This window comes from Xenopus tropicalis, chromosome 9, assembly GCF_000004195.4.
Source record: "Xenopus tropicalis strain Nigerian chromosome 9, UCB_Xtro_10.0, whole genome shotgun sequence".
Taxonomy (NCBI): Eukaryota; Metazoa; Chordata; class Amphibia; order Anura; family Pipidae; genus Xenopus; species Xenopus tropicalis.
The window spans coordinates 79361438-79378845 of record NC_030685.2 but is presented as its reverse complement, the minus strand read 5'-3'; the positions used below and the strand labels follow the sequence as shown (position 1 = coordinate 79378845).

General features: G+C 44.0%; 1 protein-coding gene across 1 annotated transcript in view; it reads left to right on the top strand.

Moving 5' to 3' along the window:
- The window catches only part of arhgap15 (Rho GTPase activating protein 15), a 396561-nt gene that overhangs the window by 7266 nt on the left and 371887 nt on the right, over positions 1–17408 (top strand). Inside the window, exons 2-3 of the mRNA XM_018097301.2 lie at positions 3465–3645; positions 4799–4942. Coding sequence (XP_017952790.2) covers positions 3465–3645; positions 4799–4942 — 325 coding nt within the window. The remainder of the gene's footprint in view (positions 1–3464; positions 3646–4798; positions 4943–17408) is intronic.

The window sequence follows — 17408 nt, the reverse complement described above, 5'->3', positions numbered from 1 at the left end:
TAATAATAAAACAGCACCTGTACTTGATCCCAACTAAGATATAATTACCCCTTATTGGGGGCAGAACAGCCCTATTGGGTTTATTTAATGGTTAAATGATTCCCTTTTCTCTGTAATAATAAAACAGTACCTGTACTTGATCCCAACTAAGATATAATTACCCCTTATTGGGGGCAGAACAGTCCTATTGGGTTTATTTAATGGTTAAATGATTCCCTTTTCTCTGTAATAATAAAACAGTACCTGTACTTGATCCCAACTAAGATATATTTACCCCTTATTGGGGGCAGAACAGTCCTATTGGGTTTATTTCATGGTTAAATGATTCCCTTTTCTCTGTAATAATAAAACAGTACCTGTACTTGATCCCAACTAAGATATAATTACCCCTTATTGGGGGCAGAACAGCCCTATTGGGTTTATTTAATGGTTAAATGATTCCCTTTTCTCTGTAATAATAAAACAGTACCTGTACTTGATCCCAACTAAGATATAATTACCCCTTATTGGGGGCAAAACAATCCTATTGGGTTTAATTACAGTTTAAATATTTTTTTAGCAGACTTATGGTAGGAGATCTGAATTACGGATAGACCCCTTATCCGGAAAACCCCAGGTCCCGAGCATTCTGGATAACAGGTCCCATACCTATACAAGACAATTGATCCACAGGAATGTGCAATAATACCCAGTAATGCAGAGGCAGAGCAGAGGGATTGGCAGGTTAAAGGCAGAGCAAGCAGAATAAAGATACTTGGGTAGCAACAAAGTCCTTAGGGTTTCTATCTCTAGTGGTGCGGATCCCATACAGCCGACATGAATGACAGAGAGAAGACTAAGCCTGATACCCTTGTCACTACTGCGGTCCCTTCACTAAGGCAGCAGAGCCTGTAAAGGAGACTACTCCCAGCTGTCTCTCCCGGTTGGAGCAAAGGAGCTGCTCTTGCTTAATATTCCTAGAATGTGCTATTACAAAAGAAAGCCTGCACTTACTAAATCCTTCTTTATGGGGTCCCTGCTCCCCGACACTAGAGATAATGGCGTTCTCTAGGGCCGAGTACTTCTGGGCCATGTGGATCCCAGGCTCCCTGGAGCACATTCACACAAGGCCGAGAAGGAGGATCCACCCCTAACCAAGCACTATATTGGCAGGAAGTGGTCATACCTAAGTACAATATGTAAATAGGTAAAATAGATACATGGGCTTCTGGCCAGTAAAATTGGAAATAAGGAATTGTAGGGTTTAAAGCTATAGGGATTGTTAACCCTATAGGTCCATAGGCATATGGGTAGCTTTCTATTGGTGCCATAAAGGCACGCGGGTAGCTTTCTATTGGTGCCATAAGGCATGTGAGTAACTTTCTATTGGTGCCATAAGGCATGTGGGTAGCTTTCTATTGGTGCCATAAGGCATGTGGGTAGCTTTCTATTGGTGCCATAAGGCATGTGGGTAGCTTTCTATTGGTGCCATAAGGCATGTGGGTAGCTTTCTATTGGTGCCATAAGGCATGTGGGTAGCTTTATATTGGTGCCATAAGGCACGCGGGTAGCTTTCTATTGGTGCCATAAGGCACGCGGGTAGCTTTCTATTGGTGCCATAAGGCATGTGGGTAGCTTTATATTGGTGCCATAAGGCATGTGGGTAGCTTTCTATTGGTGCCATAAGGCACGCGGGTAGCTTTCTATTGGTGCTATAATGCATGTGGGTAGCTTTCTATTGGTGCTATAATGCATGTGGGTAGCTTTCTATTGGTGCTATAATGCATATGGGTAGCTTTCTATTGGTGCCATAAGGCATGTGGGTAGCTTTCTATTGGTGCCATAAGGCATGTGGGTAGCATTCTATTGGTGCCATAAAGGCACGCGGGTAGCTTTCTATTGGTGCCATAAGGCACGTGGGTAGCTTTCTATTGGTGCCATAAGGCACGCGGGTAGCTTTCTATTGGTGCCATAAGGCATGTGGGTAGCTTTATATTGGTGCCATAAAGGCACGCCGGTAGCTTTATATTGGTGCCATAAGGCATGTGGGTAGCTTTCTATTGGTGCCATAAGGCATGTGGGTAGCTTTATATTGGTGCCATAAAGGCACGTGGGTAGCTTTCTATTGGTGCTATAATGCATGTGGGTAGCTTTCTATTGGTGCCATAAGGCATGTGGGTAGCTTTATATTGGTGCCATAAAGGCACGCGGGTAGCTTTATATTGGTGCCATAAGGCATGTGGGTAGCTTTATATTGGTGCCATAAAGGCACGCTGGTAGCTTTCTATTGGTGCTATAATGCATGTGGGTAGCTTTCTATTGGTGCCATAAGGCATATGGGTAGCTTTCTATTGGTGCTATAATGCATGTGGGTAGCTTTCTATTGGTGCCATAAGGCATGTGGGTAGCATTCTATAGGTACTACCTTTCCATGAGGTACATTTATATTGCTGCCATAGAGTCTAAGCTCCTTAGACTTAGTCCCTAATATGAAGAAATAGCTAAAAGCAGACCCGATGCCACGAGCAGCCTGGAATAAATTTATTGCTTCTCTAAATTAATAATAATCTGATTTTTAAGGGGAACTCTGACTTCTGGACTAAAATTTGTTAAAGAGCCCACACAACACAGAAACCCCTAATATCCCTATCCCTGTAATCTGTTCCTTCAAACAGTAGGAATAAATACTATTTTTATATGCTGAAATCCAGCTGCAAAACAGTTCTACTCTTTCTGAATTATTTGAAATCCTGGCAGGGGAGGAGGGACTCAAACACTCGTGTTAGAAATTGCAACAACTTCTCCACAGCTTACAGACAGCATGCAGGAACTACATAACCCACAATGCATTGCACTGGGATGTTCTTCTCCTTATTGACATCACGTGTGCAGCAGGGAATTGTGGGATTGGGAGGATACAGGCTGAGGACAGGCGACTACTGTTACATTTTTGGGGGTCACAGGGGAACAGCAGGGGGACAGGGGGCGGGGCTTAGGGAACTGTTCCAAACCATATCATTACATTAACTATCATGAAAAGCCTGCATATTTTTTAATTGATGTATATTGCAAAGTTGTTTGTAATTATGTTTACTTTTTAAAAAGCTCAAGTTGTGTTTGGGTGGAGTTCCCCTTTATATATATATATATTGGACTCCTTTTCCACAGGATGGGCCTTCACTAAACGGAAGTTACTATATGGAGGGCGTTGTGTAACTACACCTCCCACTGCCACATGTAAAATGGATTAAAGAAGTATATGGAGGCCAGAAGCTCTTGCAAAACAACTGGATAACTGATTTATTGGTGAAGATATATATATATATATATATATATAATACCAATCAATCCTTTCCCAGTAAGGGAAAGGTAGGGTTTAAAGCCATAGGGACATACAGTATTAACCTTATGGGTCCCTATATATATATACACATAATATATTATGTTGCATGTCCTACCTTTAATAATATAATTGTTCTTTTCAGTTACAGCTTCATTCTGGAGCCCCCATATCCAGTGGGTACCCCGGTCCAGATACTGGGCTTGTGGGAGGTCTATGAAGACAGTTTCACAGGAAGGAAATTTTATGTCCATTCCATTAGCAAACAGAAAACATGGAAGCCGCCAAGATCCGCCCCACCGGTTCCACCCAAAAATAATATTACGGTACAAAGATGGAAATTGTTATCACTGATTATTATCTAAATTGTAAACAATTTATATATGATCATATAAAGGCACAAGGCTGCAGGCTGAGTTATACAGGGAACTCTGAGTATCACTCATGTATTATAAGGGATAATGTGCCCCCTACTGTAAATGATAAGGATATTAGCAGTCACTGAGGGGTTCTGTGCCCATATAAAGGCACAAGGCTGCAGGCTGAGTTATACAGGGAACTCTGAGTATCACTCATGTATTATAAGGGATAATGTGCCCCCTACTGTAAATGATAAGGATATTAGCAGTCACTGAGGGGTTCTGTGCCCATATAAAGGCACAAGGCTGCAGGCTGAGTTATACAGGGAACTCTGAGTATCACTCATGTATTATAAGGGATAATGTACCCCCTACTGTAAATGATAAGGATATTAGAAGTCACTGAGGGGTTCTGTGCCCATATAAAGGCACAAGGCTGCAGGCTGAGTTATACAGGGAACTCTGAGTATCACTCATGTATTATAAGGGGTAATGTACCCCCTACTGTAAATGATAAGGATATTGGAAGTCATTGTTCTGTGACCAGGCACAGGGTTGAGTTATACAGGTCAGGTAACTCTGTATATTAAACATGTGTAAACTCTAAGTATTATAATAGTCTTTTCATCTTTTACTTGCAGTTTTTGCCGTTTGTGGTATTTCTGTCAGTGTGTGGTTTGGGCTTCTGTGATTTTGTGCCTGTGAGTGACTAACAACGCTGCAGGGTTTATTTACTGTTTATGCCATTAAACTAAAAGGAGTCTTGCACAGCATATTATATTCTGTAGAGAACAGTATTTCAGTCATTAATTATTTCAGTCATTAATAGAACAGAGTTTGTTAAGATATTCTGTTATAACACAGTGAATTTTGGGCAGCATTTTTAGCCATATTCTTTTTAGGCTTAGTTCCCCTTTAAAATAATAACCAAATTAGGCCCTGTACAGGAAAAAGGAAGCATTTTTTTAATCTTTTTTACCTCAGTCCCTTCTTCTCATCTTTACGCTGTGCTTGCTCCTGTGAGTAGTTTGCATATTGACACCAAAGTATTTACCGCATACAGTCGTATGAAGGGTGTATTATATGTATCCCATATTCAGTCTGTATTATTCCTATCTAGGCCTTATCAGAAACCTGTAATGAAACATTCGATTCCGATGCCAAAGACCCTGGCGCCGTACAAATGAGGATCAGGAATGCCAATCTGAAACTGGAAAGGCTTTGCCAAGCCAAGTCCTTGGTTCTTGATGAAGCTACCAAACCGGTAAGTAGAAGTGTAGGCAAAACATTGCCATTGGTTATGTGTACATTAAACAATATATAGTAAAGATAATTCAGATAATCTATTGGCAACTAAATCTAATTGGGTTCACACTAGCCAATCATAAATGAAGTTCATCAAACGCGTGTTTAATAGCGATGAGCGAATCTGTCCCATTTCATTTCATTGAAAAATTCACAGCTGAAAAAATTCCGAAAAATGTGCAAATTGCAGCTACTGCGCAACTTTTTACTCGTGCAACTTTTTTTGACGTTACCGCAACATTTTTGACGCAGCCTCAACTTTTTCCGCATTTTTTTTATGCAACAATGACTTCTCACGTGACCCCGACTTTTTTTACATGCCTGACTTTTTTTCCTCAGTCTAAATATAATGAAGTCAATGGGCATATTTCTTCAAATTTTTTGTTGCCACCCCATGTGACCCCCATCACAGCCCACACATGCCCCCCACACAGAGGCCCCCACTGCACGTATACACCTCTGGCAGGGGCCCTGTCCATCCTCTGAGAAAGCATAAGTAGTTGGGTCCGTAGCTTGGATCGGGTCTGGGCTGGCGGGTCTGAACCTGTCTATAGTCTTTTGTATGGTCACTGTGGGCTTGAAAGCAGAAACCATCCTCTCAAAAGGCCAAGCTGCTGATATGGGGGAACCCTCATTCACAGAATTGACATTGACATGTCATAGAATTATATACAATATACAGTAATTGTATATAATTGGAAAACTGGGCAGCAAACTGGAAAATGAGGTTCAATGTGGAAAAGAGCAAAGTTATGCACTTTGGTAGAAATAATATAAACATGAGTTATAAACTAAATGGTAGTGAGTTGGGGGGATCCTTAATGGGGAAGAATCTGGGGATTTTTATAGATAACAAGTTGTCTTAATTATGAAACATAATTTCCCTGGTAAGGCCTCACCCTGGGTATGGGGGGCAGTTTTGGGCTCCAGTCCTTAAGAAGGATATTAATGAGCTGGAGAGAGTGCAGAGACTGCAACTAAACTGGTAAAGGGGATGGAAGGGTTAAACTATGAGGTGAGACTGTCAGGGTTGGGGTTGTTTTCTCTGGAAAAGAGGCGCTTGTGAGGGGACATGATTACTCTGTACAAGTACATTAGAGGGGATTAAAGGCAGATGGGGGGGTCTTTTTTCCCATAAAAGCGACCAGTGCACCAGAGGTCACCCCTTTAGATTAGAGGAAAGGAGCTTCCATTTGAAGCAGTGTAGGGGGTTCCTCAGGGTGAGGGCAGTGAGGTTGGGGAATGCCCTGCCGGGGGATGTTGGGTAGGGGGTTCCTCACGGTGAGGGCAGTGAGGTTGGGGAATGCCCTGCTGAGGGATGTTGGGTAGGGGGTTCCTCACAATCAGGGCAGTGAGGGGGTTGGGGAATGCCCTGCCGGGGGATGTTGGGTAGGGGGTTCCTCACGGTGAGGGCAGTGAGGGGGTTGGGGAATGCCCTGCCGGGGGGATGTTGGGTAGGGGGTTCCTCACGGTTGGGGAATGCCCTGCCGGGGGAATGTTGGGTAGGGGTTCCTCACGGTGAGGGCAGTGAGGTTGGGGAATGCCCTGCCAGGGGGATGTTGGGTAGGGGGTTCCTCAGGGTGAGGGCAGTGAGGTTGGGGAATGCCCTGCCGGGGGATGTTGGGTAGGGGGTTCCTCACGGTGAGGGCAATGAGGTTGGGGAATGCCCTGCCGGGGGATGTTGGGTAGGGGGTTCCTCACGGTGAGGACAATGAGGTTGGGGAATGCCCTGCCGGGGGATGTTGGGTAGGGGGTTCCTCACGGTGAGGGCAGTGAGGTTGGGGAATGCCCTGCCGGGGGATGTTGGGTAGGGGGTTCCTCACGGTGAGGGCAGTGAGGGGGTTGGGGAATGCCCTGCTGGGGGATGTTGGGTAGGGGGTTTCTCACGGTGAGGGCAATGAGGTTGGGGAATGCCCTGCCGGGGGATGTTGGGTAGGGGGTTCCTCACAGTGAGGGCAATGAGGTTGGGGAATGCCCTGCTGGGGGATGTTGGGTAGGGGGTTCCTCACGGTGAGGGCAATGAGGTTGGGGAATGCCCTGCCGGGAGATGTTGGGTAGGGGGTTCCACACGGTGAGGGCAGTGAGGTTGGGGAATGCCCTGCCGGGGGATGTTGGGTAGGGGGTTCCTCACGGTGAGGGCAGTGAGGTTGGGGAATGCCTTGCCGGGGGATGTTGGGTAGGGGGTTCCTCACGGTGAGGGCAATGAGGTTGGGGAATGCCCTGCCGGGGGATGTTGGGTAGGGGGTTCCTCACGGTGAGGGCAGTGAGGTTGGGGAATGCCTTGCCGGGGGATGTTGGGTAGGGGGTTCCTCACGGTGAGGGCAGTGAGGTTGGGGAATGCCCTGCCGGGGGATGTTGGGTAGGGGGTTCCTCACGGTGAGGGCAGTGAGTTGGGGAATGCCCTTCCTAGTGATGCTGTAATGGCAGATTCTGTTAATGCCTATAAGAGGGGCCTGGATGAGTTCTTGAACAAGCAGAATATCCAAGGCTATTGGGATACTAATATCTACAGTTAGTATTGGTGTTGGAGTGTATAGTTGGGTCAGTATAGGTTTATGTGTGTGCTGGGGTTGAACTTGATTGACGGTCTTTTTTCAACCCAATTTAACTATGTTACTATGTTATACATTTAATCCAGTCTGTCAAAAGGAAAGAAGACAACACAAACATATAAATAATAACATCTGACCAAGCTAGAAATAGCTGCTCATAAATGATAATAAATGTGCTTCTACCAAATATAAAAGAGTGGGTGGGTCACATAGGGTCTGTTGAATCCATAACCCAGACCGCGGTGAAAGCAAGATGGAACGTACCTTTAAAAAAGTTTGGAAGTGCAGCCTATGTAATGAAGCGTATTTTATGGTGTGCGCTTAACAAAAGGCACTGTGCCGCATTTGTTTTTGACAAGCATGAAAACATCACAGCGTGAGGCTGCAAAAGGAATTATGTCGAGAAATTACAAGTGATCCATCTCGCAATGAATTATCCACCTCAATAGCCTGCAGAACTCAGCTACCAATTAACACCTACTTTATTACATGTTGGGATGTACTTAATAACTTTCATGTGTTTATGCACTATTACCTTGACTGATGCCTCTTGTACAATTAGGCATAATTGGCATATCAATATGCAAAAGTTAAAAGGATTAACCCTCCTAAAACTAATGAGCATTTCTGTATCCAGCTGCTAAATGAGACAAAATTAGCATTTCTCACTTTTGGGTAGGATTTTATCATGCCATTTCTCATGGTTGATATTACCTTGTTATATAAGTTTGCTCGTTTTTGTTTGGCAACATATACAGGGCATTTAGGGCCCAATGGGTTTGACAAAGACCGAAAAAAAAAAGAAAAAAAAAAGGTTCATCGGGAAGTAACGAGAAACGTCGTTTGTCTCCAAATTCCCACAATACCTGAAGAGACGATAACGCAGGAGTTTTTTGCCAGTTACGAAGGGGACGGATAATAGCGGGATATTATGTTATCAAGAAAGCCTAACAGGCAAATGCTATATTGGGTGCCAGATGTACAGTAATGCGCGCTCTGCTGAATGATTTTTGGCGAATGCAGAATGAATCCTTCCATACTAATAGTTAGAGGTGAAGTGCCGCAACAGACATTAATATGGCGCCACGCGGCGCTTTGATATAGACAGAAAAGATTGATGGAGCGACGGTTTTGTTTTAAGAGCACCCCGTGGTGTTTGCAGGGCTGTCACTAACGTAATCATGTCTTTGATTAAGAAAGGCTTTATGGGTTTCGACGGCGCCAGTGTGAAAAGGAATAGCGGATAGGAAATATAATTGGGATTATGAAGAAGAATTACGGTACTCCTCCAAACAAAGCTTATCATGTTTGTATGGGTATGGGACTACCAAGAAAAGTAAATGCAACAACCAATCACGGTATTCCTCTCCATGAACAATGGCACAAAAATTGAGCATTTTGGTTTATAGTTGTTCCAAATTGATGATGTCTCCATGCTGATACCCCCGTGGGCTACTGTAACCCATAATGATTCAACAGACGTAGGGCCAAATTCACTAAGGTACAAATCCGATCATTTCTGATGATCGCAAATGTCACGAAAATTCTTTTCGTTTCAATACGAAAAAATTGGGTACTTACTATCCGAAAGTTCAGGAATTTTCGTATTGAAACGATCGTTTGCGAACGGCGATCAAATAGTCACGAAAGATCGTAAACGGTGGGGAAACCTTTCTGACTTTGATCCTTCAGTGCATGATTTTGGAAGCCTCCCATAGGGCTCAATGGCACTCTGCAGCTCCAACCTGGCCCAAGGAAAGCCTCCCATAGGGCTCAATGGCACTCTGCAGCTCCAACCCGGCCCAAGGAAAGTCTCCCATAGGGCTCAATGGCACTCTGCAGCTCCAACCCGGCCCAAGGAAAGTCTCCCATAGGGCTCAATGGCACTCTGCAGCTCCAACCCGGCCCAAGGAAAGTCTCCCATAGGGCTCAATGGCACTCTGCAGCTCCAACCTGGCCCAAGGAAAGTCTCCCATAGGGCTCAATGGCACTCTGCAGCTCCAACCCGGCCCAAGGAAAGTCTCCCATAGGGCTCAATGGCACTCTGCAGCTCCAACCCGGCCCAAGGAAAGTCTCCCATAGGGCTCAATGGCACTCTGCAGCTCCAACCCGGCCCAAGGAAAGTCTCCCATTGGGCTCAATGGCACTCTGCAGCTCCAACCCGGCCCAAGGAAAGCCTCCCATAGGGCTCAATGGCACTCTGCAGCTCCAACCCGGCCCAAGGAAAGTCTCCCATAGGGCTCAATGGCACTCTGCAGCTCCAACCCAGCCCAAGGAAAGTCTCCCATAGGGCTCAATGGCACTCTGCAGCTCCAACCCGGCCCAAGGAAAGTCTCCCATAGGGCTCAATGGCACTCTGCAGCTCCAACCCGGCCCAAGGAAAGTCTCCCATAGGGCTCAATGGCACTCTGCAGCTCCAACCCGGCCCAAGGAAAGTCTCCCATAGGGCTCAATGGCACTCTGCAGCTCCAACCCGACCCAAGGAAAGTCTCCCATAGGGCTCAATGGCACTCTGCAGCTCCAACCTGGCCCAAGGAAAGTCTCCCATAGGGCTCAATGGCACTCTGCAGCTCCAACCCGACCCAAGGAAAGTCTCCCATAGGGCTCAATGGCACCCTGCAGCTCCAACCCGGCCCAAGGAAAGTCTCCCATTGGGCTCAATGGCACTCTGCAGCTCCAACCCGGCCCAAGGAAAGCCTCCCATAGGGCTCAATGGCACTCTGCAGCTCCAACCCGGCCCAAGGAAAGTCTCCCATAGGGCTCAATGGCACTCTGCAGCTCCAACCCAGCCCAAGGAAAGTCTCCCATAGGGCTCAATGGCACTCTGCAGCTCCAACCCGGCCCAAGGAAAGTCTCCCATAGGGCTCAATGGCACTCTGCAGCTCCAACCCGGCCCAAGGAAAGTCTCCCATAGGGCTCAATGGCACTCTGCAGCTCCAACCCGGCCCAAGGAAAGTCTCCCATAGGGCTCAATGGCACTCTGCAGCTCCAACCCGACCCAAGGAAAGTCTCCCATAGGGCTCAATGGCACTCTGCAGCTCCAACCTGGCCCAAGGAAAGTCTCCCATAGGGCTCAATGGCACTCTGCAGCTCCAACCCGACCCAAGGAAAGTCTCCCATAGGGCTCAATGGCACCCTGCAGCTCCAACCTGGCCCAAGGAAAGTCTCCCATAGGGCTCAATGGCACTCTGCAGCTCCAACCCGGCCCAAGGAAAGTCTCCCATAGGGCTCAATGGCACTCTGCAGCTCCAACCCGGCTCAAGGAAAATCTCCCATAGGGCTCAATGGCACTCTGCAGCTCCAATCCGGCCCAAGGAAAGTCACGATAACGAAGCTTGAATCCGAAACTTTCAAACTTGTTGCAACAAATATGATTTTGTTGCACAAATTGTTGCAAAGTACGAAAAAGTTGCACAAATTAATGGAAAAAAAAATCGCAAAAAAATACGCACAGTTCTAAGACTTAGAAAAATTATGATTTTTTTGTATTCGGACTCAATCGTACTTTGATAAATGGGCCCCTAAGTCTTCCTCACTGAAGCTTCTGCTAAAAGTCCTTCAAACAATCTCCCTTTTCTAAAAGGCATTGATGTCTCTATCTATGCTGATAATTTAAGGCAGCTTTGCCCTTCCAACTTTTTAGTAGGTTCAGGATTTGTTTTGGGATTAGGCCAAGATTCAGCCTCTTTCAGCAGGATTCAGATTTGGCCAATCCATGCTCCAGGCTGAACCCGAATCCTTAAAATCATGTGACTTTTGGTCACTTTCTCTTTAACCCTTCCCTTACCTAATTTACAACCTACTGCAGTTATGTAGAGGAAGGGGGGGGGCAATTACTTTTGTTCGGCCAAACCTCCGAACCCTCCCAGCAGAATTTGGCCGAACCGAATCCAACTCCTAATTAGCATATGCTGATTAGGATTGGAAGGGGTTAAAAAAAATTCACTGCCCATTTAACCCTTTCCGAATTCTAATTAGCATATGCTAATTTATGCTAATTGGGATTCGGTTCGGCCAGGACCGCAGATCTGGCCTAAACTGAATCCTTAAAAAAAAGTCGGGATTTGGCCGAATCCGGAACGGAATCCGGGATTTGGTGCATCCCTACTCCCAGGATACCGAATAATTTGCAACATTTTCAAAGCTATTTTTATAAAGGGCAAGTCCAAGATTCAAATAGGGTTGAATTTGGGTAAGCAATCATTTGGTGTCCCTGAGGTTTATTGGGACTGTAGCAGGGTTAGTTATACAAAGTTTGGCAAAATTATTTATAAGTGGGGGCCATGAAAACAATTTCTACCACTAAAATCCCTGAATATCAGAATTAGTGATGAGCAAATCTGTTCCATTTTGCTTCACCGAAAAATTCGTGAAACTAGTGAAAAATTTGTGAAATGCGCCTGTGACTTTTTTGTTGCCCACGCAACTTTCTTTTGCCACAACTGCAATTTTTTTTTATGCCACCGAGACTTTTTTCTCGCTCCAGGAATTTTCACTTCAGCAAATTTTTGTAAAAAAATTCACCATTGGCAAAAAGTTTAATTTTGCAGAGAATCCATGCCTGGTGGATAGAGATGTAGCGAACTGTTCGCCGGCGAACTAATTCGCGCAAACATCGGGTGTTCGCAAGTCCGCAAATTCGCGAACTTTTCGTGATGTTCGCAATTTGGGTTCGCCGGCACCGAAAAAATCGCAAAACTTACGATAACGTTACGAATGCTCCGAAAAAGTCGCAAAACTTACGATAACTTTACGAATGCTCCGAAAAAGTCGCAAAACTTACGATAACGTTACGAATGCTCCGAAAAAGTCGCAAAACTTACGATAACATTACGAATGCTCCGAAAAAGTCGCAAAACTTACGATAACGTTACGAATGCTCCGAAAAAGTCGCAAAAGTTGCGATAACGTTACGAATGCTCCGAAAAAGTCGCAAAACTTACGATAACTTTACGAAAGCGCCGGAAATTACGAAAAAGTCGCAAAATTACTGATCATTTCGAAAAACGGCGTGTGTCAATTTTTCAGAGACATTTTTGCCCTTGATCCCCCTCCTGCATGTCACTGTCCAGGTCGTGGCACCCTTTAAACAACTTTAAAATCAGTTTTCTGGCCAGAAATGGCTTTTCTAGGTTTTAAAGTTCGCCTTCCCATTGAAGTCTATGGGGTTTGCAAAGTTCGCGAAGATTCGCAATTTTCGGCGGAAGTTCGCGAACAGGTTCGCGAACTTTTTTTTTGAGGTTCGCTACATCCCTACTGGTGGATCAGAATCAATTCTTGGTGAACCCCACCCCCCCAAAAAAATGTGCTCTCTGGATATTATATAAAGCCAACCATGCCCAGCAGCATTAGCTAAAAAAGGAATGTAATTAGGAGTGTATCTATTTGCTGCCAAACTATTTTTGACTGTTCCGCAGTGTGACCTCTGTCCGTATGAACAATTCTCGGATAGTATACAGAATCAGTGAGATGTATGACATTTGCCAAATGTAGGATTCCATACATACCCACGTACAGTGCATTCTCATGGGCCTCGAGGTTTATTTATCGAGTCTCAGTTTCATGGTTTAAGTTGTTTTTTAAACCATGATTAAACTCACTTTCTCTAAAATCACCAGCGATTTATTAAAACAGCTTTTTAAAAAAGAACAAAAAATGGAAAAAAAACCCAAGAAAACCACAATTTTTTTGTTTTTCAACTAATGGAACATCCAAAAAATCAAACAAACCAAAGAAAGATCTTTCAGTTGGAATAAAGGGCAGCTGCTCTTGACTTCTACATAACGTCTACAGCTTTAAGATGGCGTATTTTTACTTTCGGATTTGTCCCCGTTTTGATGCATAATACAGGTATCGGACCCGTTATCCGGAAACCCGTTATCCAGAAAGCTCCGAATTACGGAAAACCCATCTCCCATAGACTCCATTTTAATCAAATAATTCAGAATTTTAAAACTGATTTCCTTTTTCTCAGTATTAATAAAACAGTACCTGTACTTGATCCCAACTAAGATATAATTACCCCTTATTGGGGCAGAACAGCCCTATTGGGTTTATTTCATGGTTAAATGATTCCCTTTTCTCTGTAATAATAAAACAGTACCTGTACTTGATCCCAACTAAGATATAATTACCCCTTATTGGGGGCAGAACAGCCCTATTGGGTTTATTTAATGGTTAAATGATTCCCTTTTCTCTGTAATAATAAAACAGTACCTGTACTTGATCCCAACTAAGATATAATTACCCCTTATTGGGGCAGAACAGCCCTATTGGGTTTATTTCATGGTTAAATGATTCCCTTTTCTCTGTAATAATAAAACAGTACCTGTACTTGATCCCAACTAAGATATAATTACCCCTTATTGGGGGCAGAACAGCCCTATTGGGTTTATTTAATGGTTAAATGATTCCCTTTTCTCTGTAATAATAAAACAGTACCTGTACTTGATCCCAACTAAGATATAATTACCCCTTATTGGGGGCAGAACAGCCCTATTGGGTTTATTTAATGGTTAAATGATTCCCTTTTCTCTGTAATAATAAAACAGTACCTGTACTTGATCCCAACTAAGATATAATTAATCCTTATTGTATGCAAAACAATCCTATTGGGGTTAATTAATGTTTTATAGATTTTTTAACAGACTTAAGGTATGGAGATCCAAATTACGGAAAGACCCTTTATCCGGAATACCCTTGGTCCCGAGCATTCTGGATAACGGGTCCTATACCTGTACTTAGCGAAAAAAGTCATATTTTGGGCAAAACAAATTGTGAAAAAAGCCACAACCTTTAATAATTGGGACCATAGGGTAAGGTTTCCATGTATGCATCACTTAAGGTAGCCAGATACTCCATTTAAAACAAGACAAACATAAAAACCACATGGTGCATGACTAATTACTTACTAAATTGGATATAGGAAATATACCTAATGCAGAGCTACATACAGGCCTACAAGGCTTAGTAAACTCCAAGCTCAGCAACCCCATGCTACATACATAGCCTACATAGTATATTGTTCTTATTTAAAAATGAATATTGGGAAATCCAATGATATGTTCTACACCAGTGAACCCCAACCAGTGGCTCAGGGGCAACATGTTGCTCCCCAACCCCTTGGATGTTGCTCTCAGTGCCCCCAAACCAGGGAGTTATTTTTGAATTCCTGACTTGGGGGCAAGTTTTGGTTGAATAAAAACAAGATTTACTACCAAATAAAGTCTCCTTTGCTGATGGTGAGATCTCCTTTCCTCCCCACCCCCAATGAATCACTCATTCCCCTTCTCTTGGTAGGGAATCCCATAACCTGACTGCCCTTACAGTAAAGACCCCCTTCCTTTGCTGATGGTGAGATCTCCTTTCCTCCCCACCCCCAATGAATCACTCATTCCCCCTCTCTTGGAAGGGAATCCCATAACCTGACTGCCCTTACAGTAAAGACCCCCTTCCTATGCTGATGGTGAGATCTTCTTTCCTCCTCACCCCCAATGAATCACTCATTCCCCCTCTCTTGGAAGGGAATCCCATAACCTGACTGCCCTTACAGTAAGGAACCCCTTCCTATGCTGACGGTGAGATCTCTTTTCCTCCCCACCCCCAATGAATCACTCATTCCCCCTCTCTTGTTACTGTGCATAGAGGCTGCCTAATAGCCAATCACAACCCTTATTTGGCTCCACAATGAACTTTTATGGTGCTTGTGTTGCTACCCAAGTCTTTTTACATTTGACTGTGGCTCACGAGTAAGAAACATTGGGGACCCCTGATATAGGGGCTACCAAATAGCCAATCACAGCCCTTATTTGGCTCCTCCATGAACTTTTATGGTGCTTGTGTTGCTACCCAAGTCTTTTTACATTTGACTGTGGCTCACGAGTAAGAAACATTGGGGACCCTGGATATAGGGGCTACCAAATAGCCAATCACAGCCCTTATTTGGCACCTCCATTAACTTTTATGATGCTTGTGTTGCTCTCCAAGTCTTTTTACATTTGACTGTGGCTCACGAGTAAGAAAGGTTGGGGACCCCTGATATAGGGGCTACCAAATAGCCAATCACAGCCCTTATTTGGCTCCTCCATGAACTTTTATGGTGCTTGTGTTGCTACCCAAGTCTTTTTACATTTGACTGTGGCTCACGAGTAAGAAACATTGGGGACCCTGGATATAGGGGCTACCAAATAGCCAATCACAGCCCTTATTTGGCTCCTCCATGAACTTTTATGGTGCTTGTGTTGCTCCCCAAGTCTTTTTACATTTGACTGTGGCTCACGAGTAAGAAACATTGGGGACCCTGGATATAGGGGCTACCAAATAGCCAATCACAGCCCTTATTTGGCACCTCCATGAACTTTTATGATGCTTGTGTTGCTCTCCAAGTCTTTTTACATTTGACTGTGGCTCACGAGTAAGAAAGGTTGGGGACCCCTGATATAGGGGCTACCAAATAGCCAATCACAGCCCTTATTTGGCTCCTCCATGAACTTTTATGGTGCTTGTGTTGCTACCCAAGTCTTTTTACATTTGACTGTGGCTCACGAGTAAGAAACATTGGGGACCCTGGATATAGGGGCTACCAAATAGCCAATCACAGCCCTTATTTGGCACCTCCATTAACTTTTATGATGCTTGTGTTGCTCTCCAAGTCTTTTTACATTTGACTGTGGCTCACGAGTAAGAAAGGTTGGGGACAGAAAATGTACAGAAAATGCCCCCCCACACACTGGATACATGGTTCATAGTTCTAATGGTCCCAACTTTGGCAATGTTAAGAACATTGTACAAAATAAAGCAGCATTGAGTCCATAAAGTATACTTCTCATCATATCATCTCGCCTAGCTTTTTTTTTTTTGTGCCTTCCTCATGATGAATTGGTAAAAAAAATCTGTAATAGTAATTTTATGCTAAACAAAAGCATAATTAAGCACTTAATATGAAAATCTAGTTACACCATGCAATTATAAAAGTAACGCTATCTGCCCACATAAAGGAGATAAATGGGAAGAGACTAGCGTGGCTGATGTTATCCGAAATCATTTTTTTGTCAAATGCATCTTTAATACTCCTTGTTAAATGTTTTGTTTCCCTTGTCTGCAATAAAAAATATTAAATACATTTCTTAATGTACTCTTTATTGGTATTTCTTTATGGATCACTGGTAGAAGTCCTTTCAAAACAGGACACAGAAAAATGATGCGGCTAAGTTAGAATACTAAGCGATACATGGATTCTTGCGTTACGATGGGGGGGGGGGTTGGTGTGGAATACAGAGAGAGGCCTACCAAGCCACGTTTCACAGTTGACACTAGGAAGTCACTATGTAGAACGTTGCATTTAATAACATGGATTTGCTTAATAGCACTACAGTATATAGGGGAAAATACTGCAAATTTTTGGAAATAGCCTTCAGCTGGCCATTGTAGTCTTCTTCTGATATCGATCATACGTTATACAATGATCTAAAACCGTGATCCCCAACCAGTTGCTCATGAACAAAATGTTGCTCCCCAACCCCTTGGATGTTGCTCTCAGTGCCCCCAAACCAGGGAGTTATTTTTGAATTCCTGACTTGGGGGCAAGTTTTGGTTGAATAAAAACAAGATTTCCTACCAAATAAAGCCCCTGTAAGCTGATAGGGTGCATAGAGGCCCCAAATAGCCAATCCCAGCCCTTATTAGGCTCCTCCATGAACTTTTATGATGCTTGTGTTGCTCTCCAAGTCTTTTTACATTGGACTGTGGCTTACGTGTAAGAAAGGTTGGGGACCCTGATTAGTGATGAGCAAATCTGTTCTGTTTCGCTTCGCCGAAAAATTCATGAAAAAGAGAAAATGTTGTGCGGCAAAAAAAATTGTCGCCCGCGGCTAT